This window comes from Thalia democratica, chromosome 5 (genome assembly GCF_965202585.1).
Source record: "Thalia democratica chromosome 5, ktThaDemo2.hap1.1, whole genome shotgun sequence".
NCBI classification, from domain to species: domain Eukaryota; kingdom Metazoa; phylum Chordata; class Thaliacea; order Salpida; family Salpidae; genus Thalia; species Thalia democratica.
This window is the reverse complement of record NC_139169.1, coordinates 22,384,685-22,406,620: the sequence shown is the minus strand read 5'-3', so window position 1 is coordinate 22,406,620 and position 21,936 is coordinate 22,384,685. Positions and strand designations below refer to the sequence as shown.

Sequence of the window (21,936 nt, the reverse complement as noted above, 5' to 3'; positions counted from 1 at the left end):
AAAATTATGTGATTTTTGGGGTGCAGTTTTTTTTTTAGGAATTTTTTAAATTTTTTTACCAAAACACATCCAAATCAAGACTCCTCATATGGATTTTACAACATGACCAAAAAAATGTGCTGTACTCCCTACCCATACTTATAGTTAATTCATACTTCAGCTTCCATACAGCAGCCATTTAAGTTTTTTATAAAAAACTCAAACTTTCCTATGCTCTTAAAACAATTTAGATATTATAAACGTTTAGTTAAAAAAACATGACATAAATATTTTAAAGTTATATAATAAAATAATATTTATGTTATGAAAATTATAAAGTCACTGAAAAAGAGAAAATATTTTCATTAAATAAGTTTTCTGCCGTAGAGTTCATTACAAGATTTCCAAAACTTAATTTCAAAAGGCCTCCTAAACTTGGGTTAAAAAAGTTATGCCCCCCCCCCCCAAACAAGATTACTACCTTCTAAAGAACCTAAGAACTTTATTTTGCTCCTCATCATTAACTCAAGAATATCTAGTATAAGTTTTAAATTATGACCTCATTGACCCTCTGTGGCTTCTTTACAGCTCATGCCCCCCTAAATTTCTGTCAAAGCCCTGTTTTGGGAAACCCTGGGTTATTACAACACTGTAAGTTGGTGAGAAAGTTTTGTATATGTACAAGTTAAGGTTAAAATAGAACAAAATATATCTTTAAACAGTACTTATAACTCAATTGTTACAATGTTTAAAACGTATTTAAAATTTATTATATAAACAATTGTATTTTCATGTATGTTTTGGTTTTCTATGTTACACTATTTTCTTTAGAACATCTGTCTAAAGTAATCATGGATAAAATAAATGGAGGAACAGTTGTTGAGTTCAAAGGAGATGAAATGACCCGCATTATTTGAGAAATGATCAAAGAAAAACTCATCTTTCCATTTGTTGACCTTGATATTTAGTGGTTAGTTTATATTTTTTATGATTTAAAAAAATGTTGATTAGAATAGTAAGCTTTTTGCATTTTACTTTTACAACTTAAAAATGGGTTTTTAAATTACAACTTAAAATTAAAACTTTTCAAGTATTTTTGTTGTTTTTAATTAACAACTATGTTTATGTCTTTTGTAGTTTACACTGTTTCTATTTTTATTTAATTATTGTTGTCAAATTTAAATCAGAGACTGGTTAAACTAAGTTTTTAACTTTGTGATAATGGTTGAAGAAGTGAAAGTATTTTGTTATGTATTGGTCTTATTACATGAACTAAAACATGGTTTCAGCACAATAAGAATTAAATATTATGCAAAACTCAGACTAGTTTAGACTTCTTTCCAAAAAGATTTAAGTAAGCAGTTACTTATATATTAAATTTTGTTTTCACTTTTATGTATCAAGTCCTTTTGCTATTACAATGTTATATTTTGGCAATCAATCTTGATCAACAGTTATTTTTTTAAAGTTTTAGCTTATAAAACTTATGTAATTTTTTAATGAACTCCGGCTAATTTTTGAAAGTTCTGGGTGACTTTAATACAAAAAAGAAAAACAACCTTTAATTTTGCACAACTATACTAAATCAGTGGTTTATAAACTTATAAGAGTAACAAAATACACCAATCAAAATAAAGCTGTAAATTGTAGGTATAATTATAATACCCTTAATATTACCATATCAAAAAAACCACTTGAAATATAAATTGTTGTCTCACTAAAGTTTTAAGTTGTTATGATAGTTTTGACTTAGAATTTGCATATAATGATACTTAAAATAAAATACTTAAACTAACGATACTACTAAAATTAAAATTAAATCCAAAAATATTTCATTTGAATAAACAAATCATCTTTTCGACAAAAACAAAACAGACTTGTAAGTATTTTTTTTTGATATAAACTAAACATGACAATTTTGGCTTAAGACTAAGATACAATGTAACTAATGAAAAAAAAATATATACATACATTGCAGTAAATTAATTTAAGCATATTTAAAAACAGTTTTTTTGTAAAGATAATTTGTTTCTACTTTCCACAAAAAAAAAACATATTTTAATAAAAACCATTACAGTTTCGACTTGGGACTTGAGTACAGGGATGAGACAAACGACCAGGTGACGGTTGACGCTGCAAACGCCATACTGAAGCACAATGTGGGCATCAAGTGCGCCACCATAACACCCGATGAAGCGAGGGTGGAGGAGTTCAAACTGAAGAAGATGTGGAAGAGCCCCAATGGAACCATCAGGTACGATCAGTATAATTTTGTTTTTGTGTTCTTGTTTTCTTTCAATGATTGTTTTCACTTACTCTTAATGTGTATATAAATGAAAAGTAGTTTGTTGTTTGTTTTGAGTAGTCTTCTAAAACTGTTTGTTTTTGTTCGTGGCTTACTCATATAGCATACTTTCATTTTTTCTTAAATTTTTGGTTGAAAGTAGTTTAGATGCAACAATCAGATTTGTACACATGCTATTTTTCTGTGTTTGATTTATAGCTTTTCTCTCTAGATATGTTTTCAAATTCTAACTTTTGCTTAATATTGTGAGTTAAGAGTAATTACAGTACAAGCTTTGTTTTTTCTTAAATTAGATTTTTGATCATTTTGTTGTTGTTTAATTTGAGTAAATTTATCTTTTAAATTTGTGTGTTTGTTCTATATTTTTGGTTTCCTATCAAAGCATGTTGTTTTTTTTTCCCTTATAGATATTATCAGTTAAACGTTTTAGGTTTATGTTTTTTTAATGTTATATTGTTTTGCATGAGTTTTAGAGTGGATGTTTGATTTGAGCAAGGTCAAATATATCATAAATGCAAAAATAATTAATAAATTTAAGTTTTAACTTTGCTGAAGTCCTCAAAATTAAACACTTACATGACCCATACAAAATATCAAAGCAATTACGGGTTATATTACCACCTACTCCTGTTATAAAACTAATTATTATTTCTTTGTGTTTTTGTTTTTTTTCAGTCAAAACATCTACCAAAATTAATCCATGTTCTTTATATTTATAGATTTACAAAAATCTTAATTTTTTGTTTTTCATATACTTTTTAATATTAAGTATTATGATTTTAAGATTTTAAGTATGCTTTTTATAAGGTTTTAAAGAACAATTAAAAATTTTAGTTTTAACCTTACCTTTTATAGTGTACTCTTACAAGTTTTATGAAATAAAAAGTTTTAATTTGTGTTTATTATTTCTAACGTTATTTAGTTGTTCTTAGGATTTTATTTTAAGACTATGTGGAAAAATCCAATCAATTTCTTTTAAGTTAAGAATGGTCTTAAATTAATTTACTTGTTACAAATAACTAGTTTCAAATGTTGATGTAGTCAGTTTTGTAAAAGCTTTCTCATAGAAAACCAGTTGAGGCTAGTATGGGTTATAAATAATATAATACTAGAAAATATGTTAAATAAAAACAAAAATGTCAAACAAATGTTATCACTCAATATTAACAAACTTATTTAACATCTAATTTATTCTTAATATTACAAATAATAATGATTCACGTTACTTTTTTTTTTTTAATTTTTTAGGTTTTACTTAGCTGTAGACCTCAATTTTCAAGAAAATGTTGCATATAAAGAGGCTTACTTTTATTTTATGACCTCATTCTAAAAACAATCTCTACACTTCTCAAACAAAGTTGAGAATACGTACACTGTAAAAATTAGAAAAATAAATTTTATATAATGTAGAAATTGGTAAAATTTAAAATAAGTATTTTATTTTTAGTTAGAATTTCGAATATTGTTTCGGTAAAGCACATTAGTTTTGATTCCCTATCTCAAAAACTACTTTGAATTTTGTTAAGTTAAAATAAACTTTCTTGAAAAATATTACTAAATTGTTGATATCTATGACTCTATACGAAACTAGGTCTTAAAAATCTAAAATTATTTTATAGAGCCTATTTTTTCTGTTTATGCAAAAAAAGTTGAATCTAAACTTGTAACTACTTTTATTAATTTACTTAAATAAAAAGTATTTGAATTTTTATCAGGTTTTCATTTAAACATGACAGTAAAATGATTTTTGCCGTCTTTTATTTGATCATAATAATCTTTTACGTTAACTATTATATTCAACTATTAAAAAATGTAATTTTTATCGCTTTTTAAAGAAATATACTAGAGAGTTTTTATAATTTTTTTTGTACTAACTTTTACTTTTTTGTTTATTAATTTGTGTTATTTACACTTAAACATAGTACAAATATCTTTGTATAACCTACAAAACATTTAATTCAAGGTCAAACCTCGTTCTTTGCAAATTGATATTATTGTGTTAATAAAATATTTTTTTACTTAAATTCATTTATATATTTTAACATATACAATTATCTTGAGTAAATTATACAGCTCTTGTTTTTAAGTTTTCTCCAAACTTGATTTTTATCATTTTATAACACTTAGATAAAGCACACACTTAGTTTATCTATAAAAACCTACAAGTTTTCACACAGAAACATACTGGGAGGCACTGTGTTCAGAGAGGCCATCATCTGCAAGAACATTCCCCGATTGGTCAATACCTGGAAGAAACCCATCGTGATTGGACGACACGCTTTCGTTGATCAAGTTAGTTATTTGAATCTTTTGATGTTAAGAATTGATATTAGTGTTTTTTGCTTATGTTAAAAAGTTGTTATTTATTTTTACATTGATTTTTTTGTATCTTGATCTTGTAATTAGTTTTTATAATATTTCGATAAATTGAATTTTCATATATTGTATATAAATCTAATTTTAAAATATAGTTAGTATTTTTTCTAGCTATTGTATTTTTAAATTTAACTCTAATTATTTGATGTTTATTTTTAACATTTAAATCTACATTTAACTTAAACTACATTTAAATCTAATTACCTGTAATTTACAGAACGTTTTCCTTGCACTTTTAAAAACTGTCGTAAAGAGGTGTTAATTTTGTAACTATGTATATTTTTTCAAAAATAAACAAAAAACATTTTTCTGTTTTTCCTTGATTATAACATTTATATCTTTAAATAAAAAGAAAATTTCTTACCACATATTTTTCTAATTATTACAAGGAACATTTCTTTAAAATATGAAGTATTTATCTAAAAAAAATGTAGGAGGAAATAGATTCTAGTTATTGCTTTTTTTCGCCTTTTTAGTTTTCAATTGTAAAAATCTGTTAAAGGCAACTTGCATCTTAGTTAAACTTTTATAATATTTTGACTTGCTAACCAATTTAAAATTGTTTTATGTTTTCCTAGGTTTTAAAAGTAAACTTATCAATAAAACATTGTGCCGCTTACGCGGTAATTGTCTCTTTTTTACTTTCTTCTTTTTTCTCAAGCGAGTATAAATTCAACAATCTCGAGTAATTTAGAGTTCTTTTAGTTTCTACTGCATTGCAGCGGACTGAACTCAGTGCAGCTTTTCGCTGCACTTAAGTTTTAATGGTTTCAATTTTGTTGTCGAGTTGATTTCGATTTTGGAATACTTTTTGAGTTTGGTTTAAACATTTAGTTTTTAGTTTCTTTTATTCGAGTATTGTCGTCTTTTAAAAGAATTGATAATTTGGTTTATTAGTGTAATGTTGTGCAGCATTTTATCATCTTTTCGTTTCGCAAATTCATTGTAAATATAATCATTATCACAGATTCGAACTCAGTTTAAATTAGTATAAGTAACTGATTTATTAAACCTTTAGTAAATAGTAAGTAATTCATATTAGTTTATTTAAGTCAACTAGAATTTAAGCGTTATCTTGGGATTTCTATTATACAAGTTAGAGCGCACGTTGCGTTATAAACCAGGCCAATAATAGTGTGTAAGTAGAATCCTTAGTTTTTATTTCGTACAAGGACAAAGACGGCAATCTCGTCAGAGAGGATTCAGTTTTCAAATTTAAAAGTTTGTTTTTGTTTATAAGTTTGTACGCATTTTAGTTGTTTTTGTAAAATCTTTTGTTTAAAATTTTCCCAAAAGTAGTATGTTTTTACTACAATTGTCATTAAAAAATAGTTGTTTTAATTGGTTTTCGTTTTCCTACTGAAACATACAGTTTGAAATGTTTCTGTGAGATTTAAAATCTTTAAACGATTAACTTATAGTTGTGAGTTGAAATTTCATTACAAACAACTATTATAAATTAGTTATTAAAAAATATATGTATATCATATACTATAGTTTATATTTATCACTATAGTACAAACATTTACTAGTAAATTATAACTTTTGTAGCAATTTTAAATATTTTTTGAAATGTTTTAAAATGAATAATAAAACTTTCAAGCTAAGTCTACTTTACTAAACTTAAGTTGTGCTACTAGTCCTTTGTGTTAGTGATACATTTTTGCCTATATTTTTTATACTTATCTTCCTGTATTACGTTGTTATAAATAACAACAAACTTTAATTATTTGTTTTATTACAAGTCACATACACAATAAAAGAAAAAAAAATTAATTCTTGAAAAGTTTTAAATCAACAAATAATGTTTTGTTAAAATATTTTTATGAAGTGTATTTCTGTTTTTATAAACTATTTAAAAACAGTAAGTTTAGATTAATTTGGAAATTATGTTAGTTCTAGCCTTTGAGCTGAACAGCGAAAATAAGTTGCATAATATTTATCTATTTAATATTTACTTCATGACAGTATTGTGAAATGTTGTTAGTATTATGTTTGTTCTACAATCAAATGTTATGCCAACCTACAAATTACCTGGTCTTATGCTAATTGTGTTTTTTATTTAAATGGCTATTTGCGATAGCCATGTACAATAAAATTTTTAACAATTAAAGACATCAAAAGTTATAAATTATAAATTTTATTTTTAAAACTAGTACTTTTAATTGGTCCTGGACATTCAACAAATCCATTTCTTAAACATTCAGTTAATGATTAGTGAACACCTTGTTAAGAAAACCTCGAATTAAAAAAAAATCACTTTGCCCAAACTGTACGCATTTTTTGTAAATGTCAAGTCAAAATATCACTTTCGCCCAATTAAACATGTTTGCAGGCGGGGGAGGGGTGGCGATGGCCATGTACAACACGGACAAGTCCATCACCGACTTCGCGCACTCGTGCATGAAGTACGCGCTGGGGAAGAAGTGGCCGCTGTACCTGTCCACCAAGAACACCATACTCAAGCAGTACGACGGCAGGTTCAAGGACATCTTCATGAAAGTTTACGAGAGGTTTGTTATTGATAATTACGCTGTTGATGGCCTGTTTATTTAAATTAAAAATAAATCGTTTATTTGGGTCAAGAAAAACTGATCAAGTAACTGTTAAAAATTGTAGTGTTTCTTCAATTTGTTCATTTTAAACTTAAACTTAAAACTGAGAGATTTGTATTGTTTGTATATTACAATTTTTTTTACATAATATACCATAGACGGCTGGTTAACTTGATTGTTTTAGAGCTAAGATTTTTTCTTTATTTTCATGAGTTTTTACAAGAGGATTGTTTTGTATTTTTTACAATCATACAAATTTCAGCTTGGTCATTTAATTTTAAAAATAATTTTGCTTGGTCAACGAAAAATGGTGAAGCACTTGTTAAAAATCGTGCTGTTTCTTCAATTTGTTCATATTTAATTTCGTTTATTGATAAAACATTTTGTTAGTCCACATATCTCTTGAAAAACATTAAAAGTTCTAGTTCTAAAACATAAACAAAAAAAAAACACTATTCCACAAATTAACTTCTGAAACAGTAAGCACTAAATACAATTTTAGTCTAACATGTTTCATTTTTATTGTTTAGTTTTTTAGCATATTATTTATACTTTTAAAACAAAGGTCGGCATCATTTTATAATTCGCAGGCCGCACTGTATATAAAAAATCTTCCGCGGACCGCAGTTATTTAAAAGTATTATTATTAAAGTATGTAAAAACATAATAGAATAAACAGTACTAGAGAACTAGTACTGAGTAAGTACTAAACATATAGCCTAATTTCATACTTAAATCCTGAAAACATTCCTTGTTTACTATTTTCAAAAAGGTATGCTTCGAGCTGAAAAGTACCTCGCGGGCCGACAATCTTAACTCTAAGGGCTTAGAACAAGCATATACTTGTAAGCTTGTTCAATTTTTATTAAGATAAATCAAAAAGTAAACGAAAAAGCGAATGCTATGCTTTTAAATGAAATATTCATAAGTTTATGATAAAAAGTTTACAGTTTTGAAGATTTAGATAAGACGGGAATTTCTCATATTTTTTATCTTTATTTTCTATCTTTTTATCAACTTAGCCCTACTTTTACATGTTTTTTTTTTTGATTTATTCTTTATAAAATATATTAATGTACTAAATTTATAGTAATCCATTTATTAATTTATAAAATACAATATCCTCAATACTGAAATGTAGATAACGGAAAGGTAATATGTAAGCTTTTACCCTTTGTAACTAACTGTAAGCTAATTTAGAACGTGACAAAAAGTTTATACTTCAAGTTAAATAGTTTCAAAAACTTTATTTAATGTGATAATACAATAGATTTTAAAATGTTGGTCTGGTATAGTATAAGAACTCAAAAAGAAACTAAGTTAAGATACAGTTACATCTCGCATCTTTACGCACTCGTGACGTTACGCACTCTCGTTTAGTTACGCATTTTAGAATTCTAAAAAAAATAAAAAGTATATTTATTTTTTTAACTATTTTCAATGTTGCACGAATTAGGTTAATGGTATATTTTTTATTTAAAATATGTTTTTAAATGATGACCCACCTCTCTATATTTTTGGACTAATTGATAAACATTTAGTTATACTTCAGTATATCAGAAATTTTGTAAACAATAAGAGATTAAATGAAAATTTTGAAAGAAATATGACTGTGATAAATAATGAAAGTGTAATGAAATGAGGAGAGTTTAAAACAAAAATAAATAATGCAGCCCTATATATGAATAAACATCTGAAAAAGAAATATAATGAAACTTCCTAGCTAAAAATAACAGTGGTACTTTATAAATATAGAGCTTACACTTAACACAAATCTCAGTTGGTTTTTTAGTAAGCATATTACTAGTTAAATGAATAGAATATAAATGTTAAGTATAAAATAAGTCACATATAAACAAAATAAAAATAAAATCTACTTATTATTAAAAATAATAATCTTTTTATACAAGTATTATTATTTTATATAAATTTAAATTTTTTTTATTTATTTTATGTATAGTTTTATCTTTTGTTTTCATATCTATAAATAAAATAAACAAATTGTTAAAGGTGGGAAAGTCCCCAGTCTGCTTTTAACTAAATACAATATCAAAAAACAGCCATTGTAGTAAGTATATTTGGTACCTTTCGTATCTTTACAATCTCTCGTATCTTTACGCATTTTTTCTGTGGACACTATGTGCGTAAATAAGCGAGAGGTCACTGTAACTGTAATTTTTATTGAATTGTTTTCATAGTTTTGGTTTGCTAAATACTCGAGTCGAGTTTAAAAGTAAAACAAACAAACTAATCAAATAAAAAGAACGTAATTGCTCACAATTTTAATTTCTTAAACAAAGTTACTCTTATTCACAACACTGACAACTCCCAACAGCGAATACAAGCAGTCATACTTGTCTGGTACAGTACAAGAACTCAAAAGAAACTACATTAGAATAAATGTAATTTTTATCGATCTGTTTTTATAGTTTTGGTTTGTTAAACAATCGAGCATCAACTTTTAAAGTTAAACAAACAAACTAATCAAATAGTAAAACGTAATACAATTACTTTTTATCCCCAACAGCGAATACAAGCAGTCGTACGAGCGAGCGGGCATTTGGTACGAGCACAGGCTGATTGACGACATGGTGGCTTACGCCATGAAGTCGGAAGGAGGGTTCGTGTGGGCGTGCAAGAACTACGATGGTGACGTGCAAAGTGACTCCGTTGCTCAGGGTTTGAATTGTTATTGCTTGAAGAATACAGAACTTATGGTTGATTAAAGTTTATTTTTCGTTTGCTAATTGAAAAAATAAGGTTAGTGTCGTCAAGTAATGTACAAAAAAATAGACAATATGCATACTATTGTTATAAACTTATTGCAGGCTTAATATGTTGTCAAGTGTTTTGACTTATTAACGTATACTTATGATAACAAAATCAGCGTTGTAAATAAAATCACAAATGAAAATTAAGCTTATGTTTTTTTTATAATACCTGAAGTATCAACCTTGCTACTGAAAATCTCCACATAACTACTCAACTGTCAAAATCGATTACATATACAGGGTTGCCACTTTACCTGGAAACCTGGAAAAATCTGGAATTTGACAAATTAGACAAAAAAAACCTGGAATTTAAAAATTTTAACATGTTCAGTAGTAAAACTTTGATTTGACACAAAAATGCATAGACAATTTTTTTTTTGTCATCATCAAAATTTTATTTATTAAAATTAGATTTAAAGTAGTATTACAGTATCTTTTTAATGTTTTTATACAATTTAATATAGTTTCTTACCTTAAACTTAACTTTAAACTAAAAATAGACCCAAAAATGTGTACTTTAAAAAACCTGGAAGAAATTTGGAAAATCTTGAAAAAAGCTTTGAAAAAAACAAGTGGCAACCCTGTACGTATATACGCATCCTCAAAGTTTATTTTCTCAACAGGATACGGGTCATTGGGCATGATGACGTCAGTGCTGATCCACCCGGACGGAAAGACGTTGGAATCCGAAGCGGCTCACGGTACGGTCACCAGGCATTACAGGAACCACCAGCAGGGAAAAGAAACGTCCACCAACTCCATCGGTTCGTTGAATGTTGAAATATTACAACACTAGTTTTTTAATTGATTCCTTTCATGTCGTGTTTTACCCACCATCCAACAATATCGGTTTGGTACTTAAATTAGCAGCATTATTTGGTCTTTATTTGTTGTTTCTTTAACCCGCTGGTGTACTATCTACTTAAAAAGTTTTTTACACCAAACAGAAATACGGAGTCTCTATGTTTTGTTTGTTACAAATTATAATGTTATATATCAACAACTACATTTATAGATTTTGTGTTTACTGTTGTTTAATTGAAAACTTTAATGTTAAAAAGTTACTTGAAGAAAGATTTGTCAATAAAAAAAATGTCTAAATAACTAAAATTGTAGGTTATAAGAACATTATGGTTATAGTTGTTTAACCAACAGTTATAAAAGTAAAAAAAGAGGTTAGTAAGAGGATTTAAGGTTTTGTGTATGCTATACTTCGTTATTTTGGTGATAACTTTAAAATAAAAACCTGTTTTACAGTTTTTAGTATTTTTATTTATAAAAAACTAATATAACATCAGTTTAATATTTTAGCGTCTATATTCGCATGGACCAGAGGTTTGTTGCACAGAGCAAAACTGGACAGTAACGATAAATTGGGCGAATTTGCGAAATTACTGGAACAAACTTGCACCAACACAATTGAGGAGGGTCACATGACCAAAGATCTGGCCATTTGCATCAAGGGATTGAAAAAGTTTGTTGAAAGTTTTTGTGCTTGTCAATAGTTTTTAGCTGTTAAAAAGTTTACGTGTAACTAGTAAAATTAAGTGGACAAGTGTAGCTAGTGATTTTAGATGGATAAGTGTTATTAGTGAAATTAAGTGGACAAGTGTAGCTAGTGAAATTAAGGCATGGAAGTCACAATAAATTCCGGAGTTTCTAGTACTTAACATTGATTAAAACAGGTTTAATAAACAAAGCTAAATGACTATTAATACAATGATAACCTGTGAAAATAAAAACTGAGAATATATAAGAAATCTGAGTCACTGCTGTTAACTGAAATAAAATCCAAACTTAACATGATACCAATGAAATAATTACTTTACTAATCTACCTGAACATGCCCATTTTAACTTGAACTTTATTTATCTGACTTGTAAAATATTTTTTATGTAGAAATTAAAAAGTTTAAACATAACTCACTCATTTTCGAAAAAAAGTTTATTGATTAATTTCGTTTAGCTCTCTTCGGAATAAAATTGCTAAAAACTATGAATATTATCGAGTAATTTTATTTATATATAATGAATTTGAAAAGTCTAACAAAAAATAGTTACGTCATAAAGTATAAAAGTCTGTTTAGAAAAAAGATTGAAAAATAGAATAGAGTTGTACTGAACTAACTTGAAGTAATTTTTAAGACAAAATTACTAAAACAAAAACATTTAAAATAGTAGAAATTTTTACCTGAAACTTAATTAAATAAAAAGCACATTAAAAATACGACAATAACGACAACAATGATACTATTAAAGACGCTATTTTTAAAGTTTTAAATTGTAAAAATCTCTTTGTTTGCAAATTTTATGCTCGCGAGTTCTAATAAACAAAGATTCTAGAACCGAAAGATGGTAGGTGTTTCTAGCTCGGGATAGGATTTCGAACCTATTATCCAGGTAGTTCTCAGAATGTTGAAATTGAAATCATATTGCTCCTAATAACAGAAGAACATGTTAGATCTGGTCCATATAGGGGATTTTTACTCTTACCAGGGAAAACTTGGAAATCTGGATAACCTGGAATTTGAGAAACTTTGAAAAAAAAAACTAGAATTTTTAACAAAAATCACTAAAAAACCAGAAAAAAACCTGAAATTTTTAACAGTTTTTACATGTTAAGTAGAAAAATTTTGATTTGAAACAAAAAATCTACCATATAAATAAAACATTTTGTCATCATCAAAAATTAAAAAAAAAACACACATTTGAAGTAGCTTTACAGAACCGTTTTATGTTTTTATACTATTAACAGTTTTTTACCTTAAACTTAACTTTAAACTAAAAATAAACCCTAAAATACGTACTTTTGAAAACCTGGAAGAAATTTGGAAAATCTTGAAAAAATTAACCCAAAATATTTGGCAACGCTGTCGTTCGTAGCTGAGCCTGATTCGGTGTTTTCTGTTTCGAACTTGACATTCCATGGAAGACCTAAGTGCACTAAAAAAACATTTTTTGTCATTTGCGCGCGAACAACTGTAAGTACACATTGTGGTAACAGTTCTTTTAAAACAATAATGTTCAAGAACAGCAATTTAAAAATGTTATACATTATTTAACCTCAAACCCATCATACAGTTGTTTATTTGCCTAAATCTCAAACCTTTGAGGCTAAAAAAATAAAAGTAAATGATTGTTACATAAATATTGAAAGTCCATCGAAACTGCTATCGATAAACGAAACCACGTTTTACAAGCGGTGTATAACTTCTTCAACGGTCCTTTTCTCCAAGCAAAATAAGTCCTACACAACGGGTGGCAAAATTTTTTATAAAGTACACTGTCAGGTTCCGGGCATCTCAAAAGTATTTGCAGTAATTCTACTTTTTTTTCCTCCCCGACAGACCTTTTAAAGAAAGAAAATTTGAAATATTTAGTTGCTATTTTACCCATGAAATACGTGTAGTAAAAGAATTGAGATTTGCATTAAAATTATTATTTATAAACATAAAAAAATTAAGTTTGTTATTAATTTTTTTATCCCTTTGGTTTATAATTTAATTATTAAGTCTCTGTAAGTTAAACTTTGTGTAATAAGCTGTTTTAGTAAGTTTAAGTTTAAGAAATAAATAGTTATCAGTTAAAGTAGATTTAAGTAAGTTTTATTTAATTTAAAAACAACATCTTCATTAAGTTTACTTTTATAAATCACGATATACACCTATTTTTTTTAAATTTTTAATGATATTTGGATTTAAAATTTTACTTTTTATAATTAGACAGTTTATTAAAAGTCAAAAATTATAAATAAAATTCAAAAACTGTAAAAAAAAAAATTTCAGTACTTTAAAGTTATGAAAACCAAAACATCTATCAATTTTATACGAATGCTTTAAATTAAAACTTGATTAATTATAAATTTTTCATTAAGTAAACATTTCGTTGCATATATGATGTACAAAAGTATTAACACTATTTTAGGCTGTCTCAGGGTTGCCATAAAACCTGCAATCTTAGAAAAATCTGGAATTTGAGATATTTTGCAAAGAAAACATCTAGAATTTTGAACAAAAATCACTTGAAAAACATTGAAAATTATAAAACAGTTTTTCCATGTAAATTAAATTTAGATTAGAAACTAAACATTTGTCATATGCAACTAATTTTGTTGTATATATTAAAGTAAGATATTTATTATAATAGACATTTAAAGTAGCACTATAGTATCTTTTCAATATTTTTATACTATTTAACACAGTCTTTTACTTTGAATTAAATTTTAAACAAAAATGGACAAATAAAACTGGTACTTTTAAAAACTCTGAACAGATTTAGAATACTTGAAAAAAATCCAAAAACCTATGGCAACCCTGCTATCTGCATTAACATTGATAAAGCGTTGATAAAATAAAGTATAAAATTAACAATGTTCAAATGTTCTGAAATAATCAAAGTCTTGCCTACAAATTTAATTCATTACACCCTAGTTTTTGTATTGTAAGAAATTTAAGTTTAGATAAATTATTTTATTAGTTTTTAAATAGTTTATTAAATGTTCTTAAAGGTTGAAAATAGTATGACTATCGGTTAAATATGTATAAAAGTCTAAGATTATGTTAATCCTATGAAAAAAATACTTATACAACTTCTAATTATCTATGTATACATGGATATTAATTAAAACTTATTATTATCGTTTAAATAAACATAAAAAAGCAAAAACCATTTAGTTTTATGATAATAAGTAATTTATATTAATTAACTAAATTGTTTCATTAGTTTTCGTCAGCATTGTACTTGTTTAAGCCTTTATGTGATTCTTTTAATGCATAACAACCTTTAATAAAGTAACTTATTAATGTATTCACAGTGTGACAAGAAAAGATTACTTGAGCACCCAAGAGTTCCTGAACAAAATTGCAGATAACTTGACTGTTGCTATGAAAAAGGCTTCTCTGTAAAATGTTTGAAAAGTTATTTAATGTAGTAGTTGTTGTTCATTAATTAACTGTAACAAAACAACTTAGTTTGTAATTCAAAGCCAAGTACTTACGTACTTTTTTTAAGTGCCGTTTTTTTTTTCAGAAAACTTTTTAAACTATTTAGTTGATTCGTAATAACTTTTTTTCTATATGCGTCATTTATACTCATAGCCAACTTAAAGTTTAAGTGCTTTAAGTAAACAATACTTGGTACAAATACGTATTTAATCATTTTAATTGTTATCTCATTGTGTTTTATACCTGTTTGAAATTGTGTTTGTTTAGTGACTTATTAGAAAGGCTGACCTAATCAATTTTGCAATACACCTAATTTATGTTTTGCCACAAGTTAATTATTAATCTGTTCATACGTTTTGACGTTTTTGTAATTTTTTTTAATTTATATGTGCATTATTTTGGTATTTATATATTTCAATAATCATTCTTATTAACCGTCCACAATAATCTTATATGCATTTTATTCTGTGACATTGTGTTTTTTTTGTAATAAAATAATTAATTTATTAATATTAATGCTAAAACTTGTTTTTTTTTTAATACTACGTATCTACACTATTTTTATCATGCTTTTATTAATCTTATATTTTTTTAAACTTTGAACGTTTAACTGATACTACTTAGAAAAAAAAAGTTTTTAAATTGTTTTAAAACCTTAAAGCTTACAAAAATACTTTTTAAATACAAAAGTAACTGTTCCAAATACTTCAAGTTTTCTGCTAAGTTTTCTAGTTGTTTTTTTTTAAGTTTGAGTACAAGTCTTAATCAAGTAACAATTTTTTTTTCTAAACTATATTACTATTTACTTTCAAATAGTTATAAAGTTTTTTATTAGAGTTTATGATTTATACAAGGGTTACCCAATGGGGCAATACTACACCTTTAGAGCGATCAATGTAAGTTGTGGTGGGGCGGTAACTAGTAAGACAGCAATAAATAACTTGCACTAGATCAGGGTTTCCCAAAGTGGGCCAAGTGGCTCTCAAGGGGGCCATGACAGATACTCAGGTGGCCAAAGGGGGAAGAGGGGGGCCATAAGCAGTAAAGAAACCTCAGGGGGCCATGAGGCCATAACTTGAAACTTACACTAGATATTCTTGAGTTGCAGATGAAGAGCAAAAAAAAGGTCTTATGTGTATTTTATGGTAGTTTATGAGTAATCTTGTTGAAGGGAACCATGGCTTTTTCAATTTTTTTAAAGGGGCCATTTGCAAAAAAAGTTTGGGAAACCCTGCACTAGATACTCTTGGGTTTCTAAAGAAGGGTAAAAAACATCTGAAGTATAATTAACAGGATATTTAAACTTGCATTAGATATTCTTGGAACTATAATTTTTGAGTTTTACTTTAGATTCTCTGAGGTCAGTAATGAAGAGGGACAGTTGTTTGTTAATTGTCTTTAACGAGGGTTATTATCAAATTTATTGGAGAAATGCTTAACTGTTAGATACTTCACTGTGTTGTTAAGTGTTGCTTTACTATAATAAAATTTAGTACTAAACTTTGTAACTATATAGACAACATTTAAGTTAGGTTTTTCTTTTCTTTTGAAAGATTACAAACATGCATAAAATGCACAATCTCTTGTTCAATTATTCAAATAAATGCGCAAAGTTTTGAATTATAATTCTAATTTTTGTCTTAAAGTTATGGAGCTAACGAGTTAATTTGTTTAATAAAAGATCTTTACAGTTTTGTCAATGCTCTAAATTTAATCATCTTATACATACTCTACTTAATACGATAATAAACTAACAGCTTGATGTTATTCAAACAAACCTTATTAACTATAAAGTTTACTGTTTGCAATTAATACATCATTTAATGGCAAAAATAAATTTTAAATATACGAGGAGATCATAAACATAAATCGATAAACTCACAAGCGATAAAAATATGTACAAAAATACAAAATTTATATGAAAAAGCCTATAAGCAACTACAATTTAGCGAAATAAATCTTAAATTGATAACGAACTTAATACCTGAAGCGATGAAGAAACTCAGTTGACTTAAAAAGTATTTTCTAGGTAGTAGCGCACTGTTGAAAATGATAACTGATCTATAACGATCAATAAACTTTTTAAGTCTGTTATTTGTGTACAAAAACTTGAAAACAATGTGTTAACAAATCCTTAAACATTAAAGAAAAAAATCATGTCGCAAAGTATTTTATTATTTAGTACTTAATAAAAAAGAAACGTATACATATGTTTTACTCAGCTAATACAATGAAAATAATTTTAAAATGTTTTTAATTGTGCTAATAATATTGTTTAGTCATTTAAACCATTCTGACTAGATAGTTTAGTTATCTTTTTTCTATTAAGTTTCTTTACTTCGATGTAGATTTTCTGGTACAAGTGGAAAAACAATTCTCTAAAACACTTTGTATATATACAAACATAGAGTTCTAACATACTATTTTAATAATCTCGCTTACCGCGAGTATTTGAGTACTACTTTTTTGTCCGATTAGATATTTCTATTGTCTAACTAATATGAATATGAAATTAAAAAAACACTTTTGAAAAAGGTCTATCAAAATGAATTGTTAAAAATTATATAAAACTTAAAAAATTAATTTTGTATTAGCCACATGTTAAAAAATATTAAGTACCTTGAAATAAGAAAAATAAAACAATATAATTAACAAGGTTACAGCCGCATTTTTCACTTTTTTAAAGTATATATAAGTTTTTGAGATGTGGTTTCTTAAAGATAAAAAAAAATTTTTGTTCGAATTGGAATAGTACTGTAACAAATCTGTAAAGAAACTCGCTTACAAGCAACTTTATTGCTTTTTAAAGACAAACTTTTTTTGAAGTTTTGAAAAAAATCCCTGTATTCTCATCAAAAGTCAACTAAATTTTTGTGCTACTTGAAAAGCGTATTTAAAATTAATTTTATTAAAAATTTAACTATTTAGACGATCATTAGTGATATAAATAGTTTTTGTTGGTAATTTTGTTAGTAAATTTTAGGTTTAAAATCTGATATGTGCTTGACATTAGTCATCAAAAATATTTCTAACTAATAAAAGCTGTGCAGAAAAAAACTGGCTTTAAACTTTAGTTTGTCAAATAATCTGCTTTTACCTTAGACTTTTTATTTTACACGTTTATAAACAAGCTTTTTTTTTTTTTGTTTGCTAAAATGCATAAACAATTGACAAAAATGTTTGAGGATTCGAGTAGCTGTTGATTGCAGGTTGAGCTAATTGATTTTACTTGTGTTAATAAAATGGGCTACTTTAAATACTTTAAGATTAACATAGTTTTATTTCAATTCAAAATTATAACTCTTTTAACCAAAACAACGTTTAACTCACTTGAACCTAGTTAAACAAGATCATCAATTTTGAATAAAATCTGTAAAAATTTCTACAATAACATTTAAGAAGACATTAGGCTAAACATGAAATAAAAAACTAAAACAAAAAACAAATAATAAAAATATAAATAAAACTTATAATTTATTGATCATTCTCCTTTTAATTAAGTTGAGAACTTTAATTATTATCTTTAAACTAAAAAGTACACAATAGTTTTTATTTGCAAATTCATCAAAATTATGTCTGTATTATAATATTTGTAAGCAATAAAAGGTAGTAAACTAGTTTAAGTCACAGTGAGTTAATGTTAAATTCCATGTAAGGCCTTTAAATTTAAATGACATATACAAAAAAGACAACATTTAATAATAAACTAAAGTAGCGAAGACCAATAAAACATGCTATAAAAACTTGAGATTTGTAGCATAGGGAACAGGCATGACATTTGAAATACTTTTTTGAATGATATTATTATGTATCTGTTTTTCAAATACTGCAACCTTTATAGTAGGTGTTATAACACATGTTTAATTTTTTTTGAAGCTATAGTGAATTTTTGAATTTACAGTGTAAACAGAAGAGATTAAAAAGTTTTTGGTTAATAAAAATACAATAGTTTTTAGAACTCAAAGGCTATATCTTAAAAATTGCGTAGTTAAGTTGTTTTCTAATTTACCTTTATACTTTTTCTAAAAACAACAATAATACTTTTGAGACCAATTCAAATCTGATACGTGTTACTTAATTTTCTTGTTTATGAAGAAAGCGAGTGTTTATCTTTCATCAAAAGGCAGAAAAGAAGTAGAGTGAAGATTTTCTTTAAAAAAAAGAAAGTAGAAGAAGTGTAACAAGTATTAAACTGAATTTGATAACTATTTTGACTTAATAGAAAGTTTTGAGTACTCTCTTGTTCATCCAAGCGTTTAAGAGAAAGCTCGCAAGGTCACGTGTTTTACTGATGCAATTTTGCATTCACATTCTGCAGCCATATTTAAACACTGGGTTTTGGCAGTGACAACCATTCTAGCCAGGCTTTGCAGCCGTAAACATATAATTCTAACATAGATAATTACGTTCTTTGAGTTTTCATGTAAAATTTTATATTTAAAGATGTTTTCTTCTCATAAGTTATTTTAAAGATTGATTTCAAGCAGTTAATTCTAATTGTAAATAAAACATTCTCAAAGTTTATTTTATTTAAGAACGGGTCTAAATTGCACGAAGAAAAAACTGCACGAGTGCACAAAATTGCACGAAGGAACAAAATTGCACGAAGGAACAAATTGGACGAAGATGATTTTGCACCAAGGTTCAGTTTTGCGCGAGTTACATTTTTGAACGTGAGTAAAAAAATAAAAATAATAGTAAATAAAAAAAAAAAAAACAGAAAAAAAAACTATAAATTAATTAAAAAAAAAAAGAAAAAAATACTGACCGAGGGTAAGAGTTAGGGGTAACAGTGATAGTAAAAAAAAAAATTAAAAAATAACTATTAAAAAAAAAGTTACAATAAAAATTAAATAAATTAATTAATAAAAAAAGGCTACTGACTTAAGGTAAGGGTTAAGGGTAACAGTAATAGTTAAAAAAAATTTAAGATAAAAACAAAACATTTAAAAAAAAATCTTTTTATAACTACCGACCGAGGGTAAGGGTTGGGGGTAACAGTGATAGTAAAAAATATAAATAAATAAATAAGTAAAAAAAAAAATAACACGTGCAAAAATGTCTCCGTGCAAAAGTACCTTCGTGCAATTTTGTGAACTCGTGCAATTTTGTACGCTCGTGCAATTTAGACAGCTACCCGTCTTATTGATATCTGAAAGCTAATTGTCTTTTTCGCAAAATTTAAATAATTTTTGAGATATAGTTGAATATGTTTTATTATATATTAACTTTTAAAATTTTTTAATATTTAATAAAAAAAGATTAAAAAAAAAAGCTTGTATATAGTTGCATTTTTTTGCAATTTAAAAAAATGTCAAAACTTTAGATCAAAATATTTTCTTATCTTAAAGCTAACTTAGATTTATTTTTAAAGAACGCTCCAATCCCTTTAATTAAAATAATAATCCATTGGATTGTGGTTTGAATTTAGTAGTGGGACCCTTTAAAAATTTAGCGTTTTTTTGATTTTTTATACTTGTTTTAGCTTTTCTTGAATAATAAAATATTTTTTTTTTAACTTTCTTATTAAACTAATTTTTTTGCGATGAATTTTTTTTTTCATTTAATTTTTTTCTAAAGATATCCCTAAATATCCCCAAATTAAATTTTCAAAAATGCTCTAATTTATCATGGCTATACTTCAAAAACATAAAATTTTTCAAATAATTTTTATCATCAATATTCTTATACAACTAAGCTTTATGTTAAGGAAACAATAATTTTTCCATTTTTTTTTATTATATGACCTATACAAGTTTTACATAAATTCATAGCATTTGAGCCAGAAATCCCTCGAGTTGTATGTAAAACTTGCATAAATCAAAAAAAAAAAAAAAACTTTCTAACATTAAACTTAGTTAAATAAGAGTATTGATAATATCAATTTTTTGAAAAATAACATATGTTCGTAGTAAAGCCATGCTAAACTTGAATATTCTGGAAAATTTTATTTAGGATATTGAGGATACCTTAAAGAAAACAATTTAAAGGAAAAAAAAATTCCATCAAAAAAATCTTAGTTTAATAAGTAAATAAAATATAAAAACTTTTTTTTGGGGAAAAGCTATAGTAAGTTAAAAGAATTGAAAGTAACCTTAAACTTTTAAATTAGTTCCACTACGAAATTTAAACCCAAATCAATGGATTTTTTTATAAATAAAAGGCAAAGGAGTGTTCTCTAGAAAAAAAAACTTAGTTAGCTTTAAAGATAAGGAAAATAATTTGATCTAAAGTTTGGAAATTTTTAGAAATTGCGAAAAAAGCTATAAGAGCAACCCTCGTGATCAAGGTTGTGACAAAGTTTTGAACATTTGTAAATGTTTTACAATACAAGTTTCAAAAATAGACAAAATTTTAAAGTAAACTAAATAAGCTTATACTATATGCGCTTTTGTTTTAAGTGACAAGATGTCATTAATCGCTAAAAACTAAATAGTAGAATATTTATATCGAAAAAAATAATTTATACCCTAGTTTTATTTGTTTATAGCAAACAAATTCGGAAATTCTTGAAGCTACTATTTGTAAAAATTATTATTTATTCTTTAAACTTAACTACTTATACATTTTTTTTCTTTTTTTAGTACATATTATACAGAACCTAATCGCAGAAATACAAAAGCTGAATATAAATATGTTTTTTTTTTGTTTAGGTTTATTGGGTCGGTGCTACAACCCAGAGAAACAATTTAGTATTCAATAAAAATCATAGTTTTTTTTGTTGCTATGCTTTTAGACATTCTTAGACTTGTGTTAAATTAAAAATAAGTCAGGCTAGCTCATACTAGTTTGAAGATTTATTGAAAGATTTAGACTGTTCTATAATTTTCTACTTAAATAAAGTTTTCAAAATATGTTTTCAACTGATTAGTTATTAGAAAATTAAAACAAATCATGCTTTTGTCTTTCTTCAGTTAATAAAGCATCAATATTTTGTCATAGGGTTGCTAGTATTAAATGTATTATACTATCAAACTAGTATTAGTTTATTAAGACTCAAGTGTGTTA

At 26.1% G+C, this 21,936-nt stretch overlaps 1 protein-coding gene across 1 annotated transcript; it reads left to right on the top strand.

The window, feature by feature from the left end:
• Positions 1–830: 830 nt before the first annotated feature.
• Positions 831–15,361, top strand: LOC145836342 (isocitrate dehydrogenase [NADP] cytoplasmic-like). Its single transcript, XM_082944152.1, is given in 9 exon segments — positions 831–949; positions 2,057–2,233; positions 4,462–4,580; positions 5,816–5,881; positions 6,996–7,173; positions 9,743–9,894; positions 10,610–10,750; positions 11,298–11,460; positions 14,799–15,361. Coding segments are annotated over 9 exon segments (1,206 nt in total). The 3' UTR covers positions 14,890–15,361.
• The last annotated feature ends 6,575 nt before the right edge of the window (positions 15,362–21,936 follow it).